Source organism: Mustela nigripes, chromosome 14 (genome assembly GCF_022355385.1).
Source record: "Mustela nigripes isolate SB6536 chromosome 14, MUSNIG.SB6536, whole genome shotgun sequence".
Lineage (NCBI taxonomy): Eukaryota > Metazoa > Chordata > Mammalia > Carnivora > Mustelidae > Mustela > Mustela nigripes.
The window spans coordinates 28,697,249-28,724,750 of record NC_081570.1 but is presented as its reverse complement, the minus strand read 5'-3'; the positions used below and the strand labels follow the sequence as shown (position 1 = coordinate 28,724,750).

The 27,502-nt window shown below is 50.9% G+C and overlaps 4 protein-coding genes across 7 annotated transcripts in view; 2 read left to right on the top strand and 2 right to left on the bottom strand.

The window, feature by feature from the left end:
• MTF1 (metal regulatory transcription factor 1) overlaps positions 1 to 6,674 on the top strand; it is a 41,965-nt gene extending 35,291 nt beyond the window's left edge. For both annotated transcript variants that reach the window (XM_059377319.1, XM_059377318.1), the window contains exon 11: positions 843 to 6,674. In XM_059377319.1, coding sequence (XP_059233302.1) covers positions 843 to 1,270 — 428 coding nt within the window. In that variant the 3' untranslated portion in view covers positions 1,271 to 6,674. The remainder of the gene's footprint in view (positions 1 to 842) is intronic.
• Positions 6,675 to 7,073: 399 nt separating this feature from the next.
• Positions 7,074 to 8,158, bottom strand: C14H1orf122 (chromosome 14 C1orf122 homolog). Of its 2 annotated transcripts, none has more exons than XM_059377325.1 (3): positions 7,934 to 8,158; positions 7,507 to 7,708; positions 7,074 to 7,263 (listed from the first exon to the last, which is right to left on the bottom strand). In XM_059377325.1, the coding sequence occupies exons 2-3, from the start codon at positions 7,552 to 7,554 to the stop codon at positions 7,168 to 7,170; spliced, it is 144 nt and encodes a 47-aa protein (XP_059233308.1). In that variant the 5' UTR covers positions 7,555 to 7,708; positions 7,934 to 8,158; the 3' UTR covers positions 7,074 to 7,167. The 2 variants fall into 2 exon arrangements, with proteins under 2 accessions (XP_059233308.1, XP_059233307.1); XM_059377324.1 differs by lacking the exon at positions 7,934 to 8,158 and adding an exon at positions 7,801 to 7,904.
• On the top strand, positions 8,060 to 12,233 carry YRDC (yrdC N6-threonylcarbamoyltransferase domain containing). Its single transcript, XM_059377323.1, has 5 exons — positions 8,060 to 8,451; positions 9,008 to 9,122; positions 9,246 to 9,365; positions 10,967 to 11,109; positions 11,421 to 12,233. Exons 1-5 carry the CDS (start codon positions 8,060 to 8,062, stop codon positions 11,479 to 11,481), a joined length of 831 nt encoding a protein of 276 aa, XP_059233306.1. The 3' UTR covers positions 11,482 to 12,233.
• Positions 12,234 to 12,253: 20 nt separating this feature from the next.
• On the bottom strand, positions 12,254 to 18,511 carry MANEAL (mannosidase endo-alpha like). 2 transcript variants are annotated; one of them, XM_059377320.1, is made up of 4 exons: positions 17,890 to 18,511; positions 16,544 to 16,653; positions 15,616 to 15,692; positions 12,323 to 14,562 (listed from the first exon to the last, which is right to left on the bottom strand). In XM_059377320.1, exons 1-4 carry the CDS (start codon positions 18,437 to 18,439, stop codon positions 13,926 to 13,928), a joined length of 1,374 nt encoding a protein of 457 aa, XP_059233303.1. In that variant the 5' UTR covers positions 18,440 to 18,511; the 3' UTR covers positions 12,323 to 13,925. The 2 variants fall into 2 exon arrangements, with proteins under 2 accessions (XP_059233304.1, XP_059233303.1); XM_059377321.1 differs by lacking the exons at positions 15,616 to 15,692; positions 17,890 to 18,511 and having other exon boundaries at positions 12,254 to 14,562; positions 16,544 to 16,614.
• Positions 18,512 to 27,502: the final 8,991 nt, after the last annotated feature.

Below are 27,502 nucleotides of genomic sequence, written 5' to 3'. Positions count from 1 at the left end.
GTCCTAAGAGAGTTTGTGGCCAGAGTCAGGGCCCTGGTTCTCAGGCTCCTGACTTCTATTTTCTTCTCCTGCCTCCCTGGTCTCTCTTTTTTTGAGACACACACAGCCTGATTTCGGAGTGTGCGTGTGCAGAGCACACAGACACACACAAAAGAGCGGGCGCATGCGTGAGCGCAAGGCTGGCAGTGTACAGGGGGACCCCACACACACACACTGTGTGTGTAAGACTGGGATGCAAGAGTGAGCAAGAGGCTGTCCAGGAGCTTGGTCCTAGACAAGGAGGACTCAGGCCACACATCTCACGCAGTGTTGCGAGAAGTGCGAAGGGAGGCAGGAGCTCCTGGCACACAGACAGGAAGTTGGTGGGCCGGCTGCCCTGGGCCAGCCCTACGTGGGAGCCTGCGGGCATCCCAGCCTGGCAGCCTCAGGAAAGAGGATGAGCTGGGTCTTCAGGAAGAAGAAGAGTAAGTTCTCCAGAAAAGCAGCCCTGTGTGGGGAGTTTAGGCAGAAGGAAGAGCCCAGAGTCCTAGAGGTATGAAGAACATGTCAGGAAAAGGGAGGCATCTGCTGTGGCTGGCATGGAGGGTACCAGGGAGAATGGCCAGAAACAAAGCTGGAGGTACAGGGTCATCTAGATGGTGTAAGTGGCTTTCTGAGGAAAAGGGACTTTGCCTTGGAGGGGATGGGGAGTGTCAGACAGAACGAAGCCTGCAGCATGGCATCATCCCTCCCCACGGTTCTTGCCTCTGTGGCCCTCGGCGCTCACCTAGTCTGTACCCCCCCATCCCTCACGCCCCTGCCTGCGGCTACTTGAGGAGCAGTGTCTCTTGCCTCTCTCACAGGGAACTCTGTACAGCAGATTGGCCTCAGTGTTCCTGTGATCATCATCAAACAAGAGGAGGCATGTCAGTGTCAGTGCGCGTGCCGGGACTCTGCCAAGGAGCGGGCGGCGGGCAGGAGGAAGGGCTGTTCTTCCCCACCCCCTGCAGAACCGAGCCCCCAGCCTCCTGACGGGCCCAGCCTGAAGCTACCACCACAGACTTTTTCCTCGCCCCCTGACCCCCTGTCGACATCCTCCGCTGTACCCTCTTCCTGTGAGCAAAGCAGACAAGCTGAGACTCCTTCAGACCCTCAGACAGAAACGTTAAGTGCCATGGATGTGTCAGAGTTTTTGTCCCTCCAGAGCCTGGACACCCCGTCCAATCTGATTCCCATTGAAGCACTACTGCAGGGGGAGGAGGAGATGGGCCTGACCAGCTTCTCCAAGTGAAAGGGCCACTTGCGCTCACCTCCAGGAAAGGAGGAGCGAGCGGGAGGCGGAAGGGCCGGCGTCTGCCTCACTGGGGGTGGGTCAGCAGTTCAAAGGATGAAGAAATCTACTGTTTGAAATCCTCACCTTTCAGACGTATTTTCTTTAGTCATATCCCAGGAGCATCCATTTTAAGGAACTGATCTTTGGAAAAAAAAAAAAAAACCAACAAAAAAAAAAAACAAAACAAAAAAAGCTAAGTTATAAATGAACTGTTTGGCTGCACTGTATGTCACTTTTGCTTATTGTCATGTGAACTTGGAAACTAAGGTTACTCGTATGCATAAACATTCGAAATGAAAGGGTGTGGCTTCCATCAGTCTGATGCTGCCCATCACTTGCACTGGGGTCTCTGTGGTTTGGGCAGTGGAGTTCAGTGGGTCGAGTGTTGCTCCTCCCTCCCTGTGCGTCTTTTGAGTCTGAGGCCACAGCTGGCCTGGGAGGCCAGAGCCTGGCTTCATCAGAGGGGGCGATGCCAAGGCAGGTCAGACAGCCGTGAGCCAGACAGGGACTGGGTAAGGTGGTTTTGTTGTTTGCTGTTGGTGTCGGTGGAGCTCAGGGTGGCTGTGGCAGGTGTCACCCAGCAGTGGGTTGCGAAAAGCCTGGCCCGAGGCTGTGTTGGGGGATCAGGTTCTTCGGGGGGCCCTGGACGAGCTGTTGACTGCGGTCTGTCAGTGCGTGTGCAGAGCAGGCTCTAGCCACGCCATCCCAGTCTTTGCCTTCCTGGTACTTTGCCTCTCTCGGTTGGCGGCCAGGGCTTGCGGACCGCAGTGAATTTTTCTTGGGGAACCTCCCTGTTTCGTCCTAGAGTGGACATGTGGCTTATGGCCAGTGGCTGGGTGGTGGTCTGCTTGCCTTTAATGGTATTTTCTTCCTCAGAGCAGAAGAGCTGCATTTTGCTTATCGGGAAAAAGTGCAGCTTTAAGGGAGTTTGTTGTTGTTTTGTTTTCTCTTTTAGATGGCATGTAATTGGCAGGCCAGGTGTCCTGGTTCCAGGTTCTAGCCAGGCTTTTGGTTGCCCCTCCCATCTCTGCCTCTCACCCCTCTGGATTTTGCATACAGTCTAGTGCAGTGCAAAGAAGGATGTGACTTGCTTGGCTTAGTCATGTGATTTCTAAACAAACAAACAAAAAACAAAAACCACAAAACGATGATCTTCTACTCAGGGTAAAACAAAACAAAAATCCCCCTTCCACCAAAAAGCCTGAAATGTTGCAATAAGTTATCTCATTTGGAATGTTTCATTAAGTTGTGTTATAGGAAAAAAAATTTTTTTTGATTTGTGTATAGAATTATATCCATCTGTCTGCCTTTGGCTCTAAGTCATTGCCTCTTTAAAATAAAACCTAAAATCCAGTTCACACTAAAATGGAAGGTTTCTCTCAACTGGCTATATTAACATAGTCATGAGTGCTCACCAAGCTCACTGAGCTCAGAAATGAGGCCTGGCCCAGGGTGTAGACTAGGCCTCTGCCTCCAAGAGACCGTTCCCTGCCTTGAGCAAGAAAAAGGGGTCCACGAACACAGCTGCTCTCCTGAGTCAACAGTGTCAGGCAGAACGCAGCCATAATTTTGTTGTCTTTTCCCATTCCCTAACGTACAGAGATCTGCATGTGTCACTCTTGTGTTCTCTGAGCTATTACTCAGGGCCAGCCAAGACAGTATCCAGAGCTGATCATTTACCTGGGGGCCCAGAGGCCCTGCCTTTGACAGAATTTCAGGGATGGAGTTGGATGGGAAGGCAGACGTAGTAAATGTTGTTACTGCCATGAGAAAAGGACTTTCCCTCAGGCAGCTGATGGTTTCTCATTCCAGGAGTCTAGTCCAGAGAATCCATTTCTTCTTGACTTTCTGCACTCCCCTCCCCCAAAGGCTGGTGGGTTCTGGTGACCACTGACTTCAGCAGAAGTTGACAAGGGGGAAGGAATCTTCTCTTACCACAGTGGCTTAGTCTTTCTGGAAAATTAGTTGCTGAGTGTGGGTTATCCATGGCTGTCTCTGGGTCTTGTACCCATAGGAAGCTTTTAGGCTGTTTTCGCTACAACTTCAGACAGAGCAAAGCGACAGGGTCCCAAAGATAGCTCATATCTGAGGTTACAAATGACCTCCCCACATACCCAGTCTGGGGGCACCTGGGAGTCGGTTCCCTGGGAGCTGAGGTGGGAAACTTCCCTGGGAGCCCAGGGAAGGTCATTGGAAGTATCCGTGGTTTCATGATTGCTTCTTTCTAGCCAGCCAGAGCTGTGCTCCTCTTGGGCCTAGCGAGGTCATTGGCTTTTCTGCTGTCCAAAGATTGGGGGTGATGAAGAAGCATCTTTAAACAGTATTTAGGCTGACAGATTTATCTAGTTGAAGTATCTGCCTTTTGAGGGTGACTCAAAATTACAGGGGGACTATCAGAGCCAATTAGCTTTTGAAAAATCAGGAATGTGCTTAAAATGCTAGTGAGCAATTGTGAAGAGCAGGTTTTTTCCACGGGACAGGCAGTCTTTCCTTCCTCTTCCAGAGCTTTCTCCCTCCTATCGCCTCCTGCAAAACCTGGCCTCTAGTGCCAGGAACCTTCCGGGGGGAGCAGGCTACTGGCTACAGTGGAGCTAGAACGAGCCTTCATGGAGAATGTGCTGTCCCCAAACCCAGGAATGACCCTGTGGTGAAGTTAGGGAAGAGCTGCAGACTTCGGGCAGGTAAAATCAAGCCTTTTTTCTAACCATGGTAACCTTAGCCATTTCCACCTGGTTGGTGTATGCTTCCAGCCCCCGCTGGCATCTCCAGCTCCACCACCCCTTTACAGGGTGTCGTCAGCACCAGGGACTGGAGTTCATGGACTTAGGAAGGGGTAGGAGACCAGCTGGCACCCTCAAGCTGCCTTAGTGATGTGGGCCCTTCCCCAGGAGGTGGCTGGGACATCGAGGGAGCATGGCCCTGCCTATCCTTGGGGGGTGGGCAGTGGTGGGGAGAGGAATCTGGTCAGCCTCAAGGGGGCATTGCTTGTTTGGTGACAAGAGTCGGTGTCATTTATTAAATTCCACTCCTTTCCCCTTAGAAGGAGATCATGGTACAAAGCCCAGGAGGGGCCTTAAGGCGTGATGACCTCTCTGTGTAGAAGCCAGGGACTTCTCTCCACCAGCTCTGGGAAAGTCAGTAGATGGGAGTTTCACCTTCAGGGTCAAGGCAGTGGGCTGATGGGGATCGTGGAGGGTATGGGTGGGTTTTCCTGAGAGACTTTGTATAGTATAATGCTGAATGTGTCCAGAGGGATGAGTTTGCAGAACCTCATATTGGTATATTAAAGAAATAATAAAATAAAAAAGCACTTTAGGTTATTTTATCTTTAACCCAATTGCTGCAATTTCTTTTGTGTATATATATACATATATATACTTTCCACAAAGTTTTATTTTTTGCTCAGAATAAAAATTTAAATTGAGGTGTGAAAAGAAAAGCACTTACCTTGGTGCAATATGTGTAGCTTGACGGTCGTTGTCCCATGTGGCCCTGGCCTGGCCGCCTTTTTCCACTCTGATCAGCCCTGTGCTGGGAGGCTGTCCATAGGGAAACACTATTATGCATTCTCAGCAACTGCTTCAATCTATGCAAGCCTTCCCTGTGTGCCCGAGGGCGCCCCCTCAGGCTCTCTGAAGAACTGCTGCGGGTCCTGTTTTCTTCTGCTGACTGTTGAGGCCCTTTCTCATCACTTCTTGGTCCCTTGCCATCTTGCCCCACCTTCACCATTACAAAGTGATGCCTGAAAGGAAGGAACAGGTTGTTCCTAGTAGAAACCTGGCACCTTCTAGACTTTTCTATTTGTAATCACGTTCATTGTCCTTAATCTTAAAGACTTCTCCAGAGTCACTGAAACCATTGATTTGTGGAACTGCAACAGTATTGCTAGAGTTACATTTTCCTCCACCACCAATCAGAAACATGTCTGGGAGGTTGTGGTGGTAGTGGGGGAGCGGGCAACATGAGCCATTTTCCTACTGCTCCCCTCACCACCCGTGTTGATTCTTGAAGAAAAAAGGTCTCCAGCCTTCCTTAAATCCAGTAAACAAAGCTGTTAATAATCTTTTTTTACTTTCTTCCTTCCCCCATATTTCCCTTTTGTCTGGGGGGGAGTACCCCCCCCATTTTATCTTCAATTCTCAGGCTACAGTAGAATAGAGAAGTTTTGACATAACACATCAGCCAAAGCAGAAGGATTTCCACAGATCAATATGCAAATGGGCCTGCTGTAACATAGATGGGAAGTTGTCCATTCCCTAATATTAGGGTGGGGGCGGGGGGAGGCAACAAAATGGAATTTTGCATATTTCTGGTTGGTAGTCAGTTTAGCCTGTTTCCTCTTGCAGAGTTTTGGGGGACAGGGAGAGTCCCATATTTCCTCTCATGCCCCTTGGGGGAAGCGGACGATCACTGTTGGGGCATTTCTCACTGTTATTCCTGTTCCAGAGGGCTTCTCAGTCTGCACTGAAAAATGCAAATTAAACTGGATCTTACGTCAATGTGTACATAGTACAAGCTTTTTTTACTGGAAGCAAAGTTTAAAACCACACACTGCCCTTTTGGTGGTGTGCCTGCTGGCCAAAAATTGGGTGATAATGTAGTGTCACTTTCTCAGCGCAATGCAGTTTCTACTCTTTTTCTTATGGGAAAATTTTTCATAAAACCTTTTTTCACCAAAACCCAGGGGTGTTTTTTGCAATATCCTTGTTATCCTCGTAGTGGTGCCAAGTCAGAGGCCTCTCTTGCCCTTCTCCCACGTCCTTAGGCCTCCCTGAGGCGCCTTTGGTTCAACAGTCTACATCCTTTGTTGTGTTTTGGAGAATGTGGGAGTGGAGGGTCAGAGCTCAAGGTGGCTGTTACCTTTCCCTGTCAACTCTTCCAAGTCCCTTTTTGGGGAAGGTGGCTGGAAACAGGATTTTGCTGAATCCCTGGCTTGCATCTGGCCAGGAAAGGCAAGACCCACAGAGAGCCTTCTTTTTTTGACACACACTAGTAGTCATTGGCCGGAGGTCTTGGTGACAGTTTTTTAAATCTCCAATGGTTTTATTTGGATTATGTGAAAGCCTATCAAAGTTATTGAAGTGTGAAACATGGGAACAACGGACTTCCACCGAGCGATATGAAAACGTTACAGGTTCAGTACTTCCAAAGGAAGAAACCTCCAAACCCAAAAAAGAGTAAATATGAATTTGTATTTTTGAAGAATGTGAAATAATGGTGTTTGCTTAATTGCTCATTTTGTATAAACTTAATATTGTACTTTAAAATATCTGCTAAGAAGTGAAAATTTAACTTTTTGGAATTGAAAAAGCAATATTAAATACTAATGAAATCCTAATTAAATGCTTATTTAAATCTGGTAGTATCTGTGGCATTTCTTCCCAAACCTACCCATGGCTGATGATTTTCCTCTACTTACCACCCCCTCCCCTCCCCAGCTGAGTCTTGGGGGACAGAAAGGAAAGGTCGGTCACCAGGAAAGTCTGCAGGTTTCCTTTTAATCAAGGCTCTGCTAAAAGTGTGTTGTGGGGCTAGGAGCCCCCAAAGCATGAAATGGACATGTAACACCACCTGGATCCCCCAAAGCAGGCCAGACCACTCTGGAGAGCACTGCTGGTCTGTCCAAATCCGGGTAATCAGACAGGGTATTCGTTGGCTACATTTCAAAGCTCAGCACTGCCTTCAGCCAGGATGAAGTGGGAGTGAACCCAGCTGCTAGCAGAGCTGCCACCCCAGGCTGAGAGCCAAGTACCAGCCACTGCCAGTGAAGACTGGCCCCTTTATTGAAGGGAGTTGTTCAGAGTTCAGCCACCAGCCCCGGGAGGGAGAGAAGTCAGGGTGCCCATCAGGGATGCTCAGGGCTCCGCAGCTCCATCGCCAGCATCCTTTGGAAAGCCACCTCTGGCGGAGACAGCTGGCTGGGGAGGTGCTCCGGGTTTGGCTGAGACGTTCTGGTTGGAACAGAAAGGAAAAGTGAGGCTGGGAGGAAAGGCCTTGGGATTAGGCCCCGCAAGGACATGGCCACTTGGCATTTGGATAGCACAACTTTTTCAAAGCCTCTTGCCCAGATGAAAGGAGGTTCAGGGGTAAGGCGGTGGGGACACTCTTCCACCCTCCAGGGGAAGCTAGGGCTTAGCAAGTCCAGCCACGGGGCAGTTCCCACCTCCCAGGCCCAGCCCGGGGTGGGCACTGACCCCGCCACCAGCCGGCTCCGGGCGCCGGCGGCCCAGCTGCCGCAGCATCTCCTCGCAGGCGGCGATGGTGTCCAGGAGCTGCCGCTGCCGCTGTTCCACCGCGTCCAGCAGCTGCTGGGCGCGCTCATCCCGGGGCGGCTGCGGGGGTGGCCTCCCGCCGAGCCCCAGCCCCGCCTTCCCACGGTCCACGCCGGCAGCCTCCCTGCCCGGGAGAGAGCGAGAGACACACGGTCAGGGCCGGCGCTCGCGCGGGGTCCGAGCCCCTTCCCCCCGCCCCGACGGGCCCCCTCTCACCCCCGTGACCAGTCTGAGCCCGGGCCCCATTCCATCTCCGCCTGTGCGGCCCGACCACCGCCCCCCTTTCGGCCGCCCCCCTCCCCAGCGCAGCGCTTGGGCTCCGCAAAGCTGCGCCCCGCCCCGTCCCCACCGGTCTCCTTCAATCCTCCTGGGGGTCGCGGTCCCTTTAAGTTGCCCGGCGCGGAGGTGGGGCCGAGCCTCCCCGGCCGGAAGCTGACTGGGCGCGTCACTTCCTCCCGGAAGCGGGCCCTGGCGGATGTCTCCGGCGCGTCCGTGCAGGGGGCTGAGGGCCGCGGTGGCTGCCAGCGTGGGGTTGAGCGAGGGGCCGGCGGGCTCCGCCCGGAGGGGCCGCCTCCTCCGCCCGCCGAGCCCCGCTCCGGCGGCGCCGGGGGCCCGGCTGTTCCGGCTCCCAGGGAGCGGGGCCGTGCGGGCCGCAAGCCCGGAGCGCGCCGGCTGGACCGAGGCGCTGCGGGCCGCCGTGGCCGAGCTGCGCGCCGGCGCCGTGGTGGCCGTCCCCACCGACACGCTGTACGGCCTGGCCTGCTCGGCGAGCTGCTCTGCGGCACTGGGCGCTGTGTACCGCCTCAAGGGCCGCAGCGAGGCCAAGCCGCTGGCCGTCTGCCTGGGCCGCGTGGCCGACGTCTACAGGTGAGGCCGCCCCGACCCGGCCCCGCTGGGGGCGGCACCGCGGGAGGGGCTTCCGGTGACAGGCTTGGGAGACTGAGGCGCAGAGAGCGGGAGGGGCTTGTCCAGGCTCACCCAGGAATCCGGAACTGGAAGTGTGTATCGAGCACTTAACGTCTTCCAGTCCCTGAGAGGGGTGCTGGGGCGCAGCGATGAACGAGGCAGGCAGGGTCCCTATCCTCCCGGCGATTTTGTTATGATGAGGGGTGGGGGTCGGGACTCCCGCGGTTTAAAAACGGCAACAAAGGAAACAAACGCTCTGGGGATGCCTGGGAGAAAATGAAACACGGAGCGTGATAACGGTGCAGCTGTTGTAGTCCCGGAGACCAGAGGCATGTGGGCTCCAAGCCGTGGGTGTTCCTCTGGAGCACTGCCTTCTCAAACTCTTAGGGAGGTGAAGAGGGAAGACCGATCCCATTGTAGTCCCAGGTTCCCCTTTTCTAGATCTGTCTACCGTCTGGAATAGGACCAGCAGAGACCCTTCATTCTTGGGTAGATCTGTGCCATCTCTGTTTTTCAGGTACTGCCATGTGAGAGTACCTGAGGGACTCCTGAAGGACTTACTACCAGGACCAGTGACTCTGGTGTTGGAACGCTCAGAGGAGCTCAATAAGGACCTGAATCCCTTTACTCCTGTGAGTCAGAGTTTCTCCTGTGTCCCCAGACTTCTGCCATCTGGCTTTCACTAGGATCCAGGAGAGAGCCATTCCCTACCGCTTCCAGCCTTTCTGACTATCTTCTTGTCCCTTGCCTCATAGCTTGTAGGCATCCGGATTCCTGATCATGCCTTCATACAGGATTTGGTCCAGGTGTTTGGGGGACCACTCGCTCTCACCAGTGCCAACCTGAGCTCCCAGGCCAGTTCTCTGAATGTCGAGGTAAGTTACCCAGCCCTCCCTGCAGAAACACCACCAGGCCAGACACAGTTTCCTCTGAGTCAGTAGGGCTGATGGTTCACCGGAACGCCTTGCAGGAGTTCATCCATTTAGTCTGATGGTGGGAGGTCTGTCCAGTTGGCAGGGGTGGGGTAGCATGGTGGGGGGATCCAAATTAAAGAATCTTGGAAAGGTTTAATTGAAAAGCTTGAGAGGTGAGGGGAAGAATTGGTGTTTTCTTCTTGTTGTCTTTTTAATAATAAGGAACGGCATGGTGAATCTAATTCTTTTGTTCTTTTTGTGGTGGTAGCCGTTGGAAAGTATAGTCAGGTACTAAGTCTTTACAACAGTGCTGTAAAGACAGTTAAGGCTCCAGAAAGTTAAATCACTTGGCCCAGGGACTCCTGACCCTGTTCTCTTCTCTGGCCACTAGCCAGGTCAAAGAATCCATCCTAATTCTGTCTTGACTGCATAGCTTGGAACGAATGACAACACAAAGAAATGACAGTTACAGGGGTGCCTGGTGGCTCAACTGGTTTCTCAGTGCCCTGCCTTTGGCTCAGGTTCTGATCCCAGGGTCCTGGGATCTAGCCCCACATCAGGCTCCCTTTTGGGGAGCCTCCTTCTCCCTCTCCCTCTGATTGCCACTATCCCTGCTGTGTGCACGTGAGCTCTCTCTCTCAAATAAATAAATAAAATCTTAAAAAAAAAAAAAAAAAAAGATGTCACTTACCACTTTTCTTCTTCCTGAACTAAAATGTAAAACACAGCACAGTGATGGGGTTCTCCATGTCCAGACCTAGAGAGTGGCTTCAGGGGCCTTAGAAACTGAGAGTCCAGCATCCTGTCTTATTCTGGGACTGCAGGCTTTACCTGGTGGCTATGCCTGAGGCAATGGGGATGGGAGTGGGGATATTCTTGTCAGCACACAGTTGACCTGTCCAGTACAGAAACTGGTGGTTACGCTCCTCCATCCCAAATGCCCAGGCTTAGCCACCACTGCAGGGTTTTTGTGAGTGGTGGTGGCAGGGAGAGTGGGTGATGCTCTAAGCCAGTTAACAGTTCAGACCACGGATTTCGGAGGGGCTCTCCTTCCCACAACCCAAGGACTGAGAGCTGGTGTCACGCATGTGCAGAATGCACCCTGCCTTCCTCTCCCTGACCTTACCCAGAGTTCTGAGAGCCAGGAGATGCACTGGATGACGTAACTTGCATGCACCGACTCAAAAATTTGGGCGAAAGTTCAGGGTAAAAGCCTACATCTTTGGACATCCACCTAGACCTCCAGTCATCGGACCTGTATGTCTCTAACAGAAGCCCTGTGTGCAAGCTCCTCTTGGCACAGTGAGGTTTTTTTTTTTTTTTTTAAAGCTCTAGATAGATGTTCCTTGAAGTGCTAACCTGGGGCAGCTCCGAACCCCATAGGATGCCATGTCCTAGATGCTGACAAACCTTAACTGAAGGAGGTTCCTTCCCTGCTTAGAGGAAGATGCCTCTTGTTTTAGACGTGTGCTGGCTTTGTCTCCTTGTACACGTTGCGTGCACAGTGACATCACTGTGGATGCCAGAGTTGGTGTCCATGATCTTCCTCTCCCTCTTCTCAGGAGTTCCAGGACCTCTGGCCTCAGTTGTCCCTGGTCATTGACGGGGGACCAATTGGGAACGGCCAGAGCCCTGAGTATCGCCTGGGCTCAACTGTGGTTGATTTGTCTGTACCTGGAAAGTTTGGCATCATTCGTCCAGGCTGGTGAGTCTGCTATGGCATGGGGAAAGAATTTGAGGAAGGTTGGAAGGTGGGAAAAAAAAAAGGGCCTTAATAAAATAAGGATTGGCACTCCTACCTTGTTCTGGGTGGGGTGGGCAGGTTTGGAGAAGTGGTGGATGGACTGGGTTTGCTGGCATTTGCTGGCTGTTAGGGGATTCAAAGGATTCATCACGGGTTTGGTGACGAGAACATATTTAAGACCTGAGGGTTTAGAGGTCACTGATCAGCAGACTCTGGTGGGCTCGGAGCTTTGAGAAGTCAGACTTTAACTGCCTCCATTTTTTTTTTCTCAGTGCCCTGGAGAGTACTACAGCCATCCTCCAACAGAAGTATGGGCTCCTCCCCTCACACTGATCCTGCTTTTGCATCTTGGGTAGGGGGAAGGCCCAAGGACTGGTGCTGGACACTATGTGTCTGTCCACTGGGGACTGGCACGGCCTCATTGAGAGAGGCCACTGGGGCTGCAGCATCACTAGTCCTGACTCTTGAAGGCACTGTGTCTTTCTGAATACTGCACACCAAGTCCCAGAAGCTGCTGGTTTCGTCTGACACCTGGTGGGGGAGGTCCTATTTATTATCTGTGATTTCATGTATCAGCCAAAAGCTGACTTAGAGATTTTGTTTGAGAACATTCCTTGGATGGCCTTGTTCTGATAAGTTTCTTTTTAAAAAAAATTTTTTTGAGAAGTAATTTGAGGAACAGATACGGAATCCAGTCAGAGCCCCCTCTCTGGCAGGTAGTGGCATTTAAGGTCCAAATCAGCCAGAGCACCAGCTGGTTAAGTCTCCAGTGACCAAAGACATATACTTAGGCACCTGAAGCTGGACCTAGAGAAGGATAAAGACTGTTGAGCCACAGGCCCAACACTGTTTTCTCCAAACCGGAGAGGCCGGTGGTGTGGTGTGCCTTAAGGCCTGGTGGAGAGTCAGCATTTTGGACTAACGGTGGGAAGTGAGTTCACTTGGCAGGGGGTGGGGCTGAGGAAGGCCAAATCAAAAGAATATGGGAAAACATATCTTCACTACTCTTTTCAGCCAGTGGCTTTTTTCCTTATTTATTCATAAAATAAATTATAATGAGTTATGCCTACAATACCTTTATTGAATCCGGTATGTACTCAGAGCCTTTATTCACACGTATGCCAAGTGTTAAACAGAATTACTCTTGGTTATTTGAACCATGTTTTTCTTTAATAGAAAATGTTTTGTAAATAGTTTATTTTTCTTCTTTTGAATTACTTCCTCAGGGATTAGGATTATAGGGTTAAAGTGTATGAACATCTTTATGGCTCTCATTACAGATTAGCCTTTGAAAGAACTGACCAGGCTGTCATGAATGAGAATTACTGCTCCTGACCCTGAGCTTGCCATATTTTTAGTATTTTTCAAACCGTGTGTGTGTGAAATGAAGCCTCAGTGTGTCTTGTTTCTGTGAAGTACTGTGGGGCGCCGTGCAGCCCTGTGCTCCTGTCCTGAACTGCCCTGTCCACCATGGCATCCAGTGCCCATTACCTCACGGGAGCTGGGGGTCCCATGGTAATCCGTAGACCCCACTTCCTCCCCTCCTGCCTTGCACCCTGGTCCCACAAGTGGGATTCAAGCTTGAGCCCATAAAGTAATGCACATATTTCCAAGTAGCTCCTAAACCTTGCCAAGAAGGTGTTCCAGGACCTGCCCTGAGGGCCCCTACAATGAGTAGATTCATTTATTTGTAAATAAGCACTGTTAAATGTTCCCTCTAAACATCTTCTTTATACTCCTGGTTTCTTAAGCAAACTCACTCTTCATTGTGCTGACACTGGCCAGCCCATCTCGTGTCTGTCACAGCATTTGAGGGAGGGCTCAGAGTTCAGGAAGGCCTGAAGAGAGTGAAGGAATGCTTACTTGAGAAGATCATGTTATATTTAATTACTACAAATCACAGTAGCACTGAAAATGGCCCCACCGAGTGGGCCTCATTCGGTTTAGGCAGCCGGAGGGAGGGAGGATGTCCTGGTCCTCTCCCTGGAGCTAGATGGTCATCTGGGGAAATCTGGGCTCGGGGGCACAGAGGTATCTTCTTAGAGGAGGAAAAAACTGAACTCCCAGCACTGGAGAAAATGGCAAAAAAAGAAAAACTGCTCAGGTACTAGCTACAAGGCCACGCCAAATAAGGAAAGCTGGATCCTGTAAGCTTCTGGAAGAAAAGAACCTTCCCGTATGAAGTCTCTCCACAGCGCCTAGCACATAGTTGGTGCTCCATTAGTATGTGTTGGATGAGTGTACAAATGCTCAGGGTTATTTCCTGATTGTTGTGTTCAGGGGTCTACTGTGGGGCTTCAACCTAAAATTCCCATTTTGGGAAGTCTCAGATATGGTTCCCTCACTTGGAGAAGACAGATGCTATGGGAAGGCCAGAGAGGAAGCAGGGCACCTGCTTGCCCAGAGCCCTGAACCCTCCTGACAGCAGTGACCTGGGGACTGCTATGCGCCAGCAACCTGCTGAGTTCCAAGCTCAAAGGGATAATTCTAAAGTGTTTCTCCAGGTTGTGGAATGGCCCTGGGCTGAGTCCAGTCACCTGCCAGCCTCTCTGGGTCCCTCTTGGGAGCCCCACCTTACTTCCCATCCTTACAAAGCACCCCAGTGCCACATGCCTGAGGAGGAAGCTCCGGTCCCCACTGGCCCAGGCTCGATGGGCCACCCAGAGGCGCCCTGCTGCTAACTTGGGAGGCCAGCGAGTGTCTCCCACCACAGCTGAGCCCCACACAGTGACACCTTCCGGGGAGGCCAGGACATCGGCACCTCGTGGCCAGGCTCCTCACATCAGCCACTGCTCCTTCTCTTTGATGAAGTGCTCTGCCCAGCGGCGAGTCAGCTCCAGGTACAGGCTGGGCTGGTGAGGCAGGTAGTCCAGGTACAGACGTGTTGGCGTCTTCTTCGGGATGGCCTTCTCGATCTGGGTGCCCTCGTGCCACTCATTGAAAGACGTGATGGAGACAATCTCGGGCCTCACGGTCAGGGCTGCCTGCAGGGCTGTCTCGTAGTACTTGCCATTGACCCTGTTCCGAGTATTGTGGTTGTTCCAGGGCCGGATGCTGGTGTCAATGTAGCCAGGTCCCACGCTGGGGATGAACATGAGGTTGTTGGCATCACAAAAGCTCTTCACAGCCTTCCAGTTCTGATGGGAGGAGCCGAAGGAGAAACCGTTGGAAGCGAAGTAGGTGTACATGCCGTCAAACCCGGCCGCCAGGATGTCGTGGGTGTGGCCCTCTTCCACCAGCAGCGCGATGAAGACCCCATCGTAAGGGGTGTTGCGGACGGAGTGGGGCCCGTTGGGAGTCAGGAGGTGGGCCCAGGCCTCAGGGGATGTCAGGTAGGAGTCATAGATATAAAAGAGTGGAAGGCTCTTACCCATGCTGTTCTTATAGCGGTAAAACGCACCATGGGAGCCATACCTGAGGAGCAGGAGGGAGAACAACCTGAGCTGGTGGCCTAGGAGGGGGGCAAGCCACGGATCAGGTCCTTCCTGATGCCCAAGTGTGATTCCGGATCCAGCCCTTCCCCGTGCTTGCACTCTTCGTGCCTCATAGCAAGAACTGAGTTCCCACTCTCCTCTCCCCAGCCTCAACCTCCCTCCATTAAAGCCTCACTTCCAGTCCCACACCACACCAACCCCCTCTCCCATTGGGACTGCAGAGGCAGCCAGCCACTGGGTCTCCAGGCTCCCACTTCTGGTTCCCTATAACCCACTCTCTTTCTAAGGCATGAACCCAAACCGACCGCTCCTGACGGAGACGGGCAAGGCCCATCCTACTTGATCTGGCCCTCCCCACCTCCATCCCTGCATTACCCCATCTCCACATCAGCTACACAGCCTCTTATTCTGCCGTCAAGCTTGTCCCATTATGGGCCGCAGATCTTTGCAGAGCTAACTCCCTTCAGGTGTTAGCTCACACATTCCTCTCCTCAGGTTCCCTTGCCCACCTGTTCTAAAGTCTAGCACCCATTCTCAGGCATGCTGTTAACACAGTTCCCTGCTCTATTCTTTACTATCACTTTCTCATAGCATGGGTCACTATGTGATTTTTCATGTGTAACTACTGTGTGCCTCACTGCAGCAACACGCTAGAACATCACCTTTGCTAGCCCTACCCATGACCGTACAGCCAGGGCTCAGGACAGAGCCCGGACACCGGAAGGCACTCAAAATATTTTTTGAATGAATGGATGAAACTGCAAGCACTGTACAAGGCACTTTCACATATTTTAACTCCTGTAACTCTCATGAGACTCAAAGGTTAAGAGGCTTGCATCAGATCACAGATTGGAGGCTGCAAAACTGGAATTCAAACCCAGGTTGCTGACTCCAAGCCTAGTACTGTATTACTGGGAAGGAGCTGCTGAGGACACCGACATTCTTCCCTGGTGTCTCTCGACCTAACCCTCTAAGTCTATCCCCGTCCCCCTTTTTGATCCCCATCAAGATCCAGACTCCATAGCAGCCTTACGTGTCAATGATGTACTTGATGTTGTCATGCAGAGTGATGTCATCCCGGCCCTTGTAGGGTTGGATATGGAAGGCCACCTGGCACAAACAGAGGAGGTACTGGTCAGGTGAGTATCTGCCCACAAGCCACAACCCATAATAAGGCTCATGCTCCACTGGGGCTTAAAGGAGGAGGCTTGGCAACAGTGGGCATAACAGAGATAAAAGCAGCCACTGCCCTTAGGGTCGGAAAAAGAGGGGCAAGAAGCCTGGCCACCTCCCACAGCAGGGCATCTGGGAATCATTCCCATGGGATGGCTAATTGGTTTAGCCATCACTGGATGGCTAATTGGTTTAAGCTTACATGCCAGCTCTATATGATTGGCACTAGCTATCTGAAACCATGGGCACAAGTGTGCTGAAGCTGTCCGGCGAAGGTGCTCTGATCTGTTAACATGTCAGTGATGGGCTCAGGAACAGGGATGGGGCTCTGCTCTGCTGTTTCTCTTCCTTCACCCCAGGAGAGGGGAATAACTTATTTGGTTCATTTGGGGAAAATAAGTGGACATGTTTAGCTCCACCCCATCATCTTGAAAGTGCACCTGCCTGTCTATACTCCCCTCCTTGAGGCCCAGCACTGCCTCCTACTAGCGATCTGAGATGTTTGGCGATTGCCTGCCATCTATCCAGAGTCAGGGTCTCCACCCTAACCTCTATCACAGTGATACTTATTAAGTCTTCCCATTTCTCCTATATTTAGTTTTCCCAGTTTCCCCCCCAAAATTCAAGAGAATAAGAGGGACAGGTGCTATTTATTAGAACCGCACCAATACCACACTTGCTGTGTATCTGCCATATGTGGGCTAAAGCCCCAAACTAACCCTAAGGGCAAAGAAGGGGAAATCTCCAGAATGGGCCAAAGAGCACCTGACGTATTCTTGGACACTCACCTGGATGTTGTACTGATGGGCGGTGTCGAGAATGGCGGGTACCAGGTCATCTGAGGGTTCCCCGTTATCATCAGCCATACCAGGTGGGTACCAGGACAAGACCAGGACGCCTGAGTCACAACATAGAAGCTACTTCAGAGACACACAGTACCCCCGCAACAGAGATGCATTTCCTCCCAGACTGTCTCCAACTGCAAAATGGTTTCTGAATGAAACCTTGAGCAAGGCTCCTGCCAGCTTCCTGCGGATCGAATCCCAGAATCTAGCCTCCCGGAGCTGTCCACGCCCACGGTGCTGAAGCACAGCGCCAGCGGGAACCTTTGCACATCAGGCAGGGAAGGAGCCAGAGAAAAGTCCGGAGGACGCGGGCTTCCGCTTGCAATGGCAAGCAGTAGAACAAAAGGAAATGAGTGGATAATGCCACACCCATCTGGAAGCCACAGTACTCTCTCTGGAGAAGAAGGACACCTCTAAGTTCCCGCAGGGAGAGGAGCCCCATGCAGAAGTCATCTCATGCCTTCCGAGGGAAATAACATTTGTCTCGACGGCCTCTTCAGACTGTAAAATCCTGAGGAATAGCCTCTGTGGTATTTCTCTGTGAATACCTCCCACCATTGTCTCTGTCATTCAAACACACCGCCCCCCTTCACTAACCATCTCTAGATAAATTGAAATGTGTTCTAAAATCCAGGAGAATTCAGTGACACGGTCTGAAAGAAGTGAGCTTCCCCACCCAAGCCTGCCTACAAGAGTCTCCCAGGGACCTCTTTGCAACCACAATACTTGAAGAAAAGCTCCTGCCGCCCCCCACCCTACCCCCCAATGCAAACAGCTGGGTTCATCATGCAATATGGGCAAACTTTGTTTCTGCAGCCAGCAAGAACTGGAAGGGTTGCTGCCCTCTCCTGTATCTGGTGTGAAAGCATTGCCATCCTAGGCATGGCTCCTCTGAACCCCATTCCTACAGAGTCAGAATGCCCAGTCCTCACTTACCCAAGCCTAGAAACCCAAGAGATGAAGACTTTCTCCCTCTCCTTGCTGTCCCTACTTGGGACAGCTCGGAGCAAATGCCTTCTTCCACTGGCCCTCCAGGCAGCTCCGCCCTATGAAAGGGCCCAGCTGTGAGGGGTCAGATGGCAGAGATGGAGGAGTCTTAATACTAGAAGGGGGGAGGGCGCCGCGTGGTAAGTGCTGAATGAAAATAGAAGGGAGGGAGTAAGAAGCCAAGCTGAAGGGTGAGTGGGACCAGAGGCCCAGTGTGACAGGACCAGCGGGAGTTGGGGTGTGAAAACTGAGGAAGGGTGAGACTGGGGAATAGGGCCTCCCGGGGGGTGGGGGGAACTCACCGATGGCGGCTTCCTTGAGCTGGGTCATGTGCTCCCGCAGCACCTCGGGGTCCCGGGAGCTGTAGGGCCCCAGCTCCGGGTAGAAGCTGGAGCCCAAGTCGTCTGGGGGACTATGGCGGCCGCGGGGATAGCTGGCCGAGATCTTGGGGTCCCAGTGCGGCACCATGACGTGGTCCCAGTGAATGTAGTGGCCCTCGCGCCGCGGGCTCCCGTACCACGAGTAGTAGAAGGCGTGCAGGTCCGAGTAGACGCGCAGACTCTGCCCGGGGGCGGGCTCGGCCTCCGCGGGGGCCGGGCCCGGGGGACTGCCCGGGCCAGCGGTGCGGGGCGGCGGCGGCGGCGGGGGCGGCGCGGCGGGGGCGGCCGGGGCCCGGGCGGCGGGCGCGGGGGCTCCCTCCGGGCGTCGCTCAAAGGGCGCCAGCTCCAGGCCGGGGCCCAGCGCCGGCAGTCCGTCCGGAGCCTTGAGCGTGCGCAGGCCCATGAGGGTGCCGAAGGCGAAGAGCAGCACCAGGAACAGCGCAATGCAGGCGCGGCGCCGCCGCCGGGCCATGGCGGCCCCTGCGCTCCCCGCGGCCCGCCCGGCTACCTCCCCGCCCGCCACGCCATGGCTGCCCGCCCGGCTCCCGCGCGCCGCGCCGCCCGCGCGCGTCCCAGGGAGACCGCGACGCCGAGCGCCAAGCGCGGAGCGCGGCGTGGGCGGCTCCCCGCCTCTCCCCCGCAGTGCGGGCGGGCCCGGCACACTGCGAATGCAGATGGCGCAGACCAAGTGGTCAGGAGCCGAGGGGGGAGTGGACGAGAGGAGAGGCAAAGAGCAGTAGAGCTGCGAGTTCCCGGAGCCAAAGGAGCAGGGGCCTGGTCTAGATGCGCGGCTCGCGGAGCACTTGTCGCCTTTGGGCCGGGGACAGTGGCGTAGAGGCACGCAGTGGGGAAGGCGAATGCCCTCCCTCCGGGGCCCAGGAGAAGGTCGCGGCGGCGGCGCCGGAGGGCGTGGGAGCAGGGCCTGGATGGGGAAGAATGCGACTGTCCGTGTCCGTCTCTCTCTCCAGGGATCTCCTTGCCGGCTCTTCCCTCCTCACTGACCACTGACCGCCTCGGTACTGATCTCAGGGACCTCCCTTCTTTGCATTCGGCATCCCCCATCCCTCGGACCCTGTCTCACACCCCAGGCACCCTCTGAAGCTTGCGGCGCCAGGGAAACCCAGGGGTCAGACGTTTCAAACACTGGGCTAGTGCGTGGAAAGACGAGGGAGACGGTGATTTGCACAAAGTCACATGCACCCGACCTAAGCCCAAGGGTCGGGACTGGCTGGAGGGAGATTTTGTCACTGCCCAGACCGCTGGGTCCGAGGCCCGTTGTCCAGAGCTGTTTGTCCTCGGACAAACTCCTAGAATCGATGAGCACTAAATGAGAGTTACCCAAAGGCCATTTATACAGGGCCCGACAAAGTGAGCACTCAGCCCATGTTGGCATTCTTTCTGGACTCGGCTCCAGAGGGCAGGCCCTGGGTCGTTATTTACCCTTCTAGATTCCTAGACGGGGCTGCAAGAGCCAGGGTCTGACCCTCAGGTCCCAGGGCTGTGTGCTGCCTGACCACCAGTCTCTGGTCTGATAGTCTATAGGCAGTGGTAACTTTTTCACTCGACACTGAGTTCCTACTGTGCATTATTCCTTATTTCATTTATTCAGAAAATAGTTTTGCTTATTGCCTGCCTCCTGCACTGGTCATGAGAACAGCAATCTTGTTTCAGCCGCTGCTCTGGCCCCAGCGTCTACAGCAGAGTTTGGCATAATAGTAAGCACCTGCTTCTTTCTTATGCGAAAGAATTGTAGGAAAACCAGGAAGAGGAGGAGCAAAGTTGGGAAATGTGGGTAGGTCTGGAGCCCAGGAAAGTGAGTTTGAGAGAATTCATAGTAGTAAGTGTGAATTAAGTAGGATGCCTACATTGCCAAGCAGGAGACACCTGATTCAGACTGGCTTATGCAATATGGAAATGTATCATCTCACAGTGCAGGAAATCCAACGGTAGTGCAGGGTGAGAGGATTTCCCGGTTCAACAATGTCATTAGGAACCTGAGACACTTCCGTCTTGCTGTTCTGCTGTGCCAGCCATTGACTTCATACCGAAGCTGGGTCCTCTCATGTCGCAGAATGACTGCAGGGACAACTGAGGCAGCATTCTCCCCTTTCCTATCCAACAGGCAACAGTAAGACTGATTTCTCTTTCCCAGAAGTCCTAAGCAAGCTTCTCCTTAAATCTCACCAGTTTGATCTGATTGAGGCCTGTTCCTCCCAAACGAATTGTTGCCAAGGGGGATGAAACTACCATAACTAGTTTAGATTAAATGTTTGGGGAGGTTTAAATGTTGGGGAGAAGACCATGACGTCTGCCATGGAATTAGATGACTCTGGAAATGAATAAGAATGGGAAGAGAAAAAGAGTAAGGATGGAACTTTCAGGAACCCCAACATTTATGCATTGGGCAGAGGAGGGAGAGCATGTGAGGGAAGCTGAGAAGAATCAGGAAAAAGGAAGCAATGATGTAGTTTTTGGTTTGGGGGGGAATGTTGTTGTGCGTTGATGAGGTCCGGAGCTGATGGCCAAGAAGGAATTCTTGACATGTCTTTGGAGCAAAATGGTGGTTTTATTAAAGCACAGGGACAGGACCCATGGACAGAAAGAGCTGCTCCCTGCTGCCCCGGGAATGTGAGGGGCAGTGATTATATACCTTGGAGTTGGGAAAGTAAAACTAAGGGAAGTTCCAAAAGGACTTTCATATGCTGAAGGAGACTTGCAGGATGCTGGAGGAATATTATAATCTGTCTATTTCAAGTATTTGTCAATGGGCTGCAGGTTATAAGGACATTTAATTAATCTACATTTCCTTCTGCCTTTGTTCCCCACATCAGTAAGAGAAGTGAGAGTGGATGCTAAAGGATTTAGAAAATGAGTGGAGCTTTCCCCATCTCTCAGTCCTTCCCCCGTTTCTGGTAATACCCCGCAATATAATGGTGGCCCTGGAGGCCCTGACACACAACCCAGCTGTATGGTTTGATCCAGGACTAGAACCCTGACCCACAAGGAACCAGTGAGTGTGCCCTGTTTCCCACTGTACCAATCATGGACACCAACCCAAGGGTCATCAATTACAATCCTTCTCTGGGACTTTTCTCTCTGGTGTTGAGGGTAGATTCCATCTTTCTCTCTAAAAATAATACCTTTAGGGAAGGAACAAGAAACAGAGAGGAACTTAGTGGTATTGGATTTGCAATTTCGGTTTTCCTTGAGGCCTGGTTTCAATGTGAAACAGTGAAATAATCTTCCAGTAAATTAACCTTTCGTTCTGAGCAAGATGAATTCATGGAGTCGACTTTGCCGGTTGCCCGTCAGTTTCAAGCAGAGATTGATAAAGGGACTTAGGAACAGGGTGGGCATTTGGAAGGTAATCGTAGGAAACAAGAACAAGGATTTGAGGAGAATGGGACAAAAAAGAAGAGTCAAACAAGGGAAGTGTGCATTACAGAGGTTGCTGCTACAGCTAATGGGGCTTTGAGTCTGCTTTCTAAGAAGTGTACAAAAGCCTCCCAGAATTGAAAGCTTACAGCTAAAGCAATTATCTACTGGCCCCCGTCATCCATGGGGTGAGTGTTTTCCTCAGGGCTTTTAACTTCCTTGCCCTTCTGGTCTCCTTTGTGCCAAGTAGGCTCCCGTGATGTCAGAGAAGGTCCCGAAGGCAGGCATAGAGACAGGCAGACATATCGTAGGCTTGAAAGGGAATGTTGCCAGGTAGAGGTAAGTCCGGGCTTAGCACACCTGTCTGGTCCAGAAAAAAGGACTAGACACTTAGCAGCTTCAAACAGCAGGAAAGTGTACTATCTCACAGTTTCCGGAAGTCAGAAGACCAGGCACAGTGTAGCTCAGCTGGTTTTCTACTTAGTCTCCCAAGACCAGAATCAAAGTGTTGGCAGGACTCTGCTCCTTTGTGGAGGTTTTAGGAATGGATCCGCATCCCAGATGGTTGGCACAGAAGCTCAGTTCTGTGGAATTGTAGAACTCAAGTTCCCACTTCCTTGCTGGCTGTCAGGTGGGGGGTCTTTCTCACCTTCAAGAGTCTGCCTGCATTTCCTGATTTGTGGCTGCCTTCTTCCATTGTCAAAGCCAGCAGCGTCAGGCTCAGCCCTCACACACTCAATCTCTCTGACTTCCTCTTCTACTTGTAAGAGCTCCTGTGACACATCAGGCCCCGTTGGATACGCCAGGATAATGTCTCTGTTTTAAGGCCAACTGATTAGTAGCCTTAATCCCAGCTGCAAAGTCCCTTCCTAGCATTAACTATACTAGTATTTGGAGGAAGAGCCCAAGGACAAGAATCTCAGGAGCAGGGACATCAGAATTCTTCTTACCTCGGAAACTGTCGCTGGATTCAAAGCTAGCCAAGGCTCTGTGACTTGTGGCTTCACGGTTGTCAGCTATACTCACTCTTTCAGAATGAGTTGGGCTGTAAATAAGAAGAGAGATAGCTAAATATGGCTGAAAGCAGTGCTTCTCCAACTTGAACATCATGTCAGTCCTTGGGGGATTTTCTTAAAATGCAGATCCTGATTCAGTGGGTCAGGAATGAGGCCCGAGACTCTGCATTTCTAATAAGATCTCAGTTGGTGCTGATTCTGGTAGTCTCAGACTACATTTTCATCCTTAAAGTATAGTGAGCTTATGACCCCACATTTTTTAAAAAGATTTTATTTATTTATTTGACAGACAGAGATCACAAGTAGGCGGAGAGGCAGGCAGAGAGAGAGGGGGAAGCAGGCCCCCCGCTGAGCAGAGAGCCTGATGTGGGGCTTGATCCCAGGACCCCGGGATCATGACCTGAGCCGAAGGCACAGACTTTAACCCACTGAGCCACCCAGGCACCCCATGACCCCACATTTTGAAGAGTCTTTAGATAGGGTGGTTTTTGAGATGGTTAACCCAGTGTTTCAAAGACACTGGGGCATCACATTGTCTTCTCTAGGTTTCCTTGGCCTTCCCCTCGTGGTTGAAAAAGGAGGGAAGCAAGTCCAAGCATCACATTCCCACCTGACAATATCCAGATGCAGAAGAGGAAATGGCTGTCTTATTTTTTCTTTTAGGAAAAGAGGTGACATACCCCAAGGATGTGGAATTAGAATAGCACTGGGAGCAAGAAGACAGGGGAGAGTTGCCTCCAAACTTCTGAGGAGAAATAGCTTTGAACCTAGAATTCTATAACCAATTTAACAAGTGTGAAGGGAGAATAAAGACATTTTTAGGTATCCAAGGTCTCCGGTTCCCCCCCCCCCCCGCCATGCTCTCTTTCCTAGGAAACCACCAAAAGATATAATAAGAAGATAAATTTTAAAAGGTAAGGAGAAACTTGGTATCTAGCAAAAGGGAAATCTAGGGGGCGCCTGGGTGGCTCAGTGGGTTAAATCCTCTTCCTTCGGCTCAGGTCATGATCCCAGGGTTCTGGGATCAAGCCCCGCATTGGGCTCTCTGCTCAGCAGGGAGCCTGCTTCCTCCTCTCTCTCTGCCTGCCTCTCTGCCTACTTGTGATCTCTGCCTGTCAAATAAATAAATAAAATCTAAGACAGAAGAAAAACATGAGGGGAGCCCCAGGTTGACAGCTGGGCAAGTGCAAAAAGCAGTCTGCCCCTATAGGAGTGGAAAGATTCCCCAGGGCAGGTGTGTCCAGGGAATGCCTGAAATTGATAGACATCCTGGGATACAACCCAGTCCCAACTTTCTTCTGTGGCTGTATCATTATTTTAGGTCAAATCACGAGTAGACACATTATATTCAATAATACTTTCCACTATTGAACCAAATGTGAACTATGATTATACTTCCTTTCTTGTATAATTTTTGTTCTCCTGGAATTAATAATTCTTCTTTTCCCCATTATTTGTTTTATATGTCTTTATTAGTTATTTTTCCTAAACTCTTCAAAACACTTATAGAAATCCTTTGAATACTGTCTTCTACACAGTTCCCATATGAAGATGTCTGTCAATCAGTGACAAAGACAGGGTGGTCAAATGATGATAAGGGCTGTAGAGGAAAGTGAGACTTGTACATACGGGGGGAGGAGGCCCAGGGTAGAGAGATTATGTAAATTTTGTAGGCTGATCAGGGAAGACCTCCCTACGAGGGTGACCTGAAGGGAGAGACGAAGGAAACTATGCAGGCATTGGGAGAAAGAGAGTTCCGGGAAGAGAGAGCAGCAAGTTCAAAGTCCTGGCATCGTTCTAGGTACTGAACATACAACAGTGGACGAGGCAGGTCAGATTCATGCCTTGATGAAGTTTGCATATAATACCGCGGTGACCAGAGCAGCTACCAGGGCAGAGGAGGCCTCTGGCAAGTAGAGGTATCTCCATTTCCTCCTGCCCAGTCTGGTGCAAGGGAATTAAATAAAAGACAGGAATTGGAATGCCTGCTCCTTTACACACACACACACACACACACACACACACACACACCCCTGCTTAAATGACCATTTTGTTCCCCTGATCATGGCTTTGGGTCAGTCACAGACCTTTGAACCAAGTTAGACCATCAGATTCCTTCCCCAAGAATTCACCAAAATTGGCTATAGGGGGGCAAGCGAAAAGGCCATGTAGGCTTAGGGACACAGCAGAAGCCAGAGTAGACATGAGAAGCTAGGTAGACCATGAAAAGCCAACATCATGGGGAGACCAGAGTTTAAGAGCAGATGCCGTGAGGAGGCTGAGGTGAGCAGTTTGTCTACAAAAAGGAAAATGCAGTAACTATGCCCCAAGAAGAAGAAATCAGAGATAATTCGACCTCAGGAGAAAAGAGGTAGAGAGAGCAAGCAAAAGGCCTTTGAAAGAAATCAGCTGCCTCATCTGGCAGCTTTCAGACCTGCTTCGTTTGCCACCAGATCATCCAGTTCATTCTTTGTATGTATTTCCATCACCTGATAAGTCCTCTCTCCTTCACTTGAGTAGATTTAAATATTTCTGTCTGAGGCAGACAGACCGTAGCATGATCCCCATGATTCCTGTTCCCTGGTGTACATGTCTTTCTGAAATCCCCGCCCCCTGCGTGTGGGTGGGACATGTGACTTGCTGATAACCAGTAGAATAGAGCAAAAGTGAGAAATTCTGTAGATATAATTAATGTTTCAAATCAGGGAGTCTGAGTTCACTGAAAGGGAGATTATTCTGACTTAATCTTGAGAAAGGCCCTTAACACAAGGACTGGGTGCCCCTGAGGTGATAAGAGTCTTGTAGGCTTGAGGAAGTGAGCAGCCACTTTGGGAAGCGCCTATGGCAGGGAGCTTTGGGCAGCCTCCAACCAACAGCGAGCAAAAATCCAGCCTCCTCAGTCCTACAGTCATAAGGACTCATACACTTTGCCCACAAAGTGAAAGAGCTTGGAAGCGAATACTTCCCTAGATGAGCCTCTGATGAGAATGCACCTTCCCAAAACCTTGATTGCCTGCTGTGAGACCCCCGAGCAAAGGACCCACCTAGGCTGTGCTCAGAAGTGCCCCGTGGAAAATGTGAGATATTACTATACATATTCTTTTAAGCTGCCAAGTTTGTGGTAATTTGTTAGTACAGCGTAGGAAAGTAATACACTGTCATTCCAGCCAACTTTGAGCACACAAATGGGCTTAAAATTTTTAATCAGAAGGTCCAGTTTCTAATTTAAGCTTTGCAGCAGTTTACTTGGACCCAGGCAAATGTCTTTCCCTCTCTGGGCCTCAGGTTCCTCATCTGTACAAAGGGCAAGTAGACTAGTGGAGCTCTGATGTCCCTTTCAGATGCAATGTGTTGGATGTCGTCCCTGGCCACTGTCCACTTGTGGAGTGGTTTATGTTGACTTCATTTTTCTTCTCAGAGGGCTCCAAAGCAAAATTACTGCCCCCATCTGGGGGTGTAAATCCTAACTCATTGTTTGATCTCCCAATTTACCCACAGTCCTTTTGTGAAACCATGCAGCCTCCCCCTGCTGGGCGGATTAATATAAATGTTGGGGGGCGGGTAAGGAGTGAGGAAGGGACTGTATTTGAATCGTTGTCTATGGTCTATAGTCGGAAGCGCATTGTATGAAGGGATACAACTCTTTCTTTCAACCCTGGATCACCATAGGACCTCTTCCAGGAGTTGTTTTTCTATTTTTATTTTTTCCTTCCAGGAGTTTTGAAGGAGCTAAGGAAGATGTTATGTAGGAGAGAAGGGAAAGAAGAGAGCAAAGGAGAGAGACAGAGCCAGAAAGAGACACACAGGAAGAGAGAAATGGATAGATGCTATTTTGTTTTATTTTCATTTTAAGATCTTATTTAAAAAAAAAATAGTCTCTATACCCAACATGGAGCTTGAACTCACGACCACTACTAGATCAAGAGTCACAGGCTTTACAGACTGAGCCAGCCAGTGCCCCCAGACAGATGCGATTTTAAAGATAAAACAACTGAGAAATTACTGGGAAGGTAGAAAAAGAATTTTTTAAAAAAAATCTAACTTAAAAAAAAGATTTTATTTATTTGAGAACGAGAGAGAGAGCATAAGAAGGGGATGGTCAGAGGGAGAAGCAGACCCCACCCTCCCATGTGGGACTCAATCCCAGGACTCCAGGATCATGACCTGAGCCACAGGCAGTTGCATAACCAACTGAGCCACCCAGGCACCCTAGAAAAAGAATTCGTTACACAATTGTCAAGTAATGTCATACATTAATAAAAGACATACAGTTGACTCTTGAATGACACAATTTGAGCTGCATAGGTCTACTTATTCACGGATTTTTTTTTCCCCCTAATAAATACACTGGAAAACTTTTTGGAGATTTGTGTCCATTTGAAAAAAAAAACTCACAGACAAACCGCATAGCTTAGACATATCAAAAAAATTAAAAGTTGGGTATGTCATGTATTCAGAAAACATATGTAGATATTAGTGTATTTTATCATTTACTACCATAAAATATACACACACTTATTATAAAAGTTAAAACTGGGGCACGTGGGTGGCTCAGTGGGTTAAAGCCTCTGCCTTCGGCTCAGGTCATGATCTCAGGGTCCTGGGATCGAGCCCTCCATCAGGCTCTCTGCTCAGCGAGGAGCCTGCTTCCTCCTCTCTCTCTGCCTGCTTGTGATCTCTGTCTGTCAAATAAGTAAATAAAAATCTTAAAAAAAAAAAAGTTAAAACTTGGGGTGCCTTGGTGGTTCAACAGATGGGTGACTGACTCTTGGTTTTAGCCCAGGTCATGACCTCAGGGTTGAGTCTACTTGGGAGTCTTTCTTTCTTTTTGAAAGATTTATTTATTTATCTTACAGAGAAAGAGAGAATGCAAATGGGAGGAAGGGCAGAGGGAGAGACTCTCAGGCAGATTCTCCCGAGCATGGAGCCCATCATGGGACTTGATCTCAGGACACTGAGATCATGACCTGAGCTGAAATCCAGAGTTGGCCACTTAACGTACTGAGCCACCCAGGCTCCCCATATGCTTGAGACTTTCTTCCCCTTTTCTCTCCCTCTGCTCCTCCCCCTGTTTGTGGGCTCTCTCTCTCTCTCAAATGAATAAACAAAATCTTTTTTAAAAATTAAAACTAATCAGGGGCGCC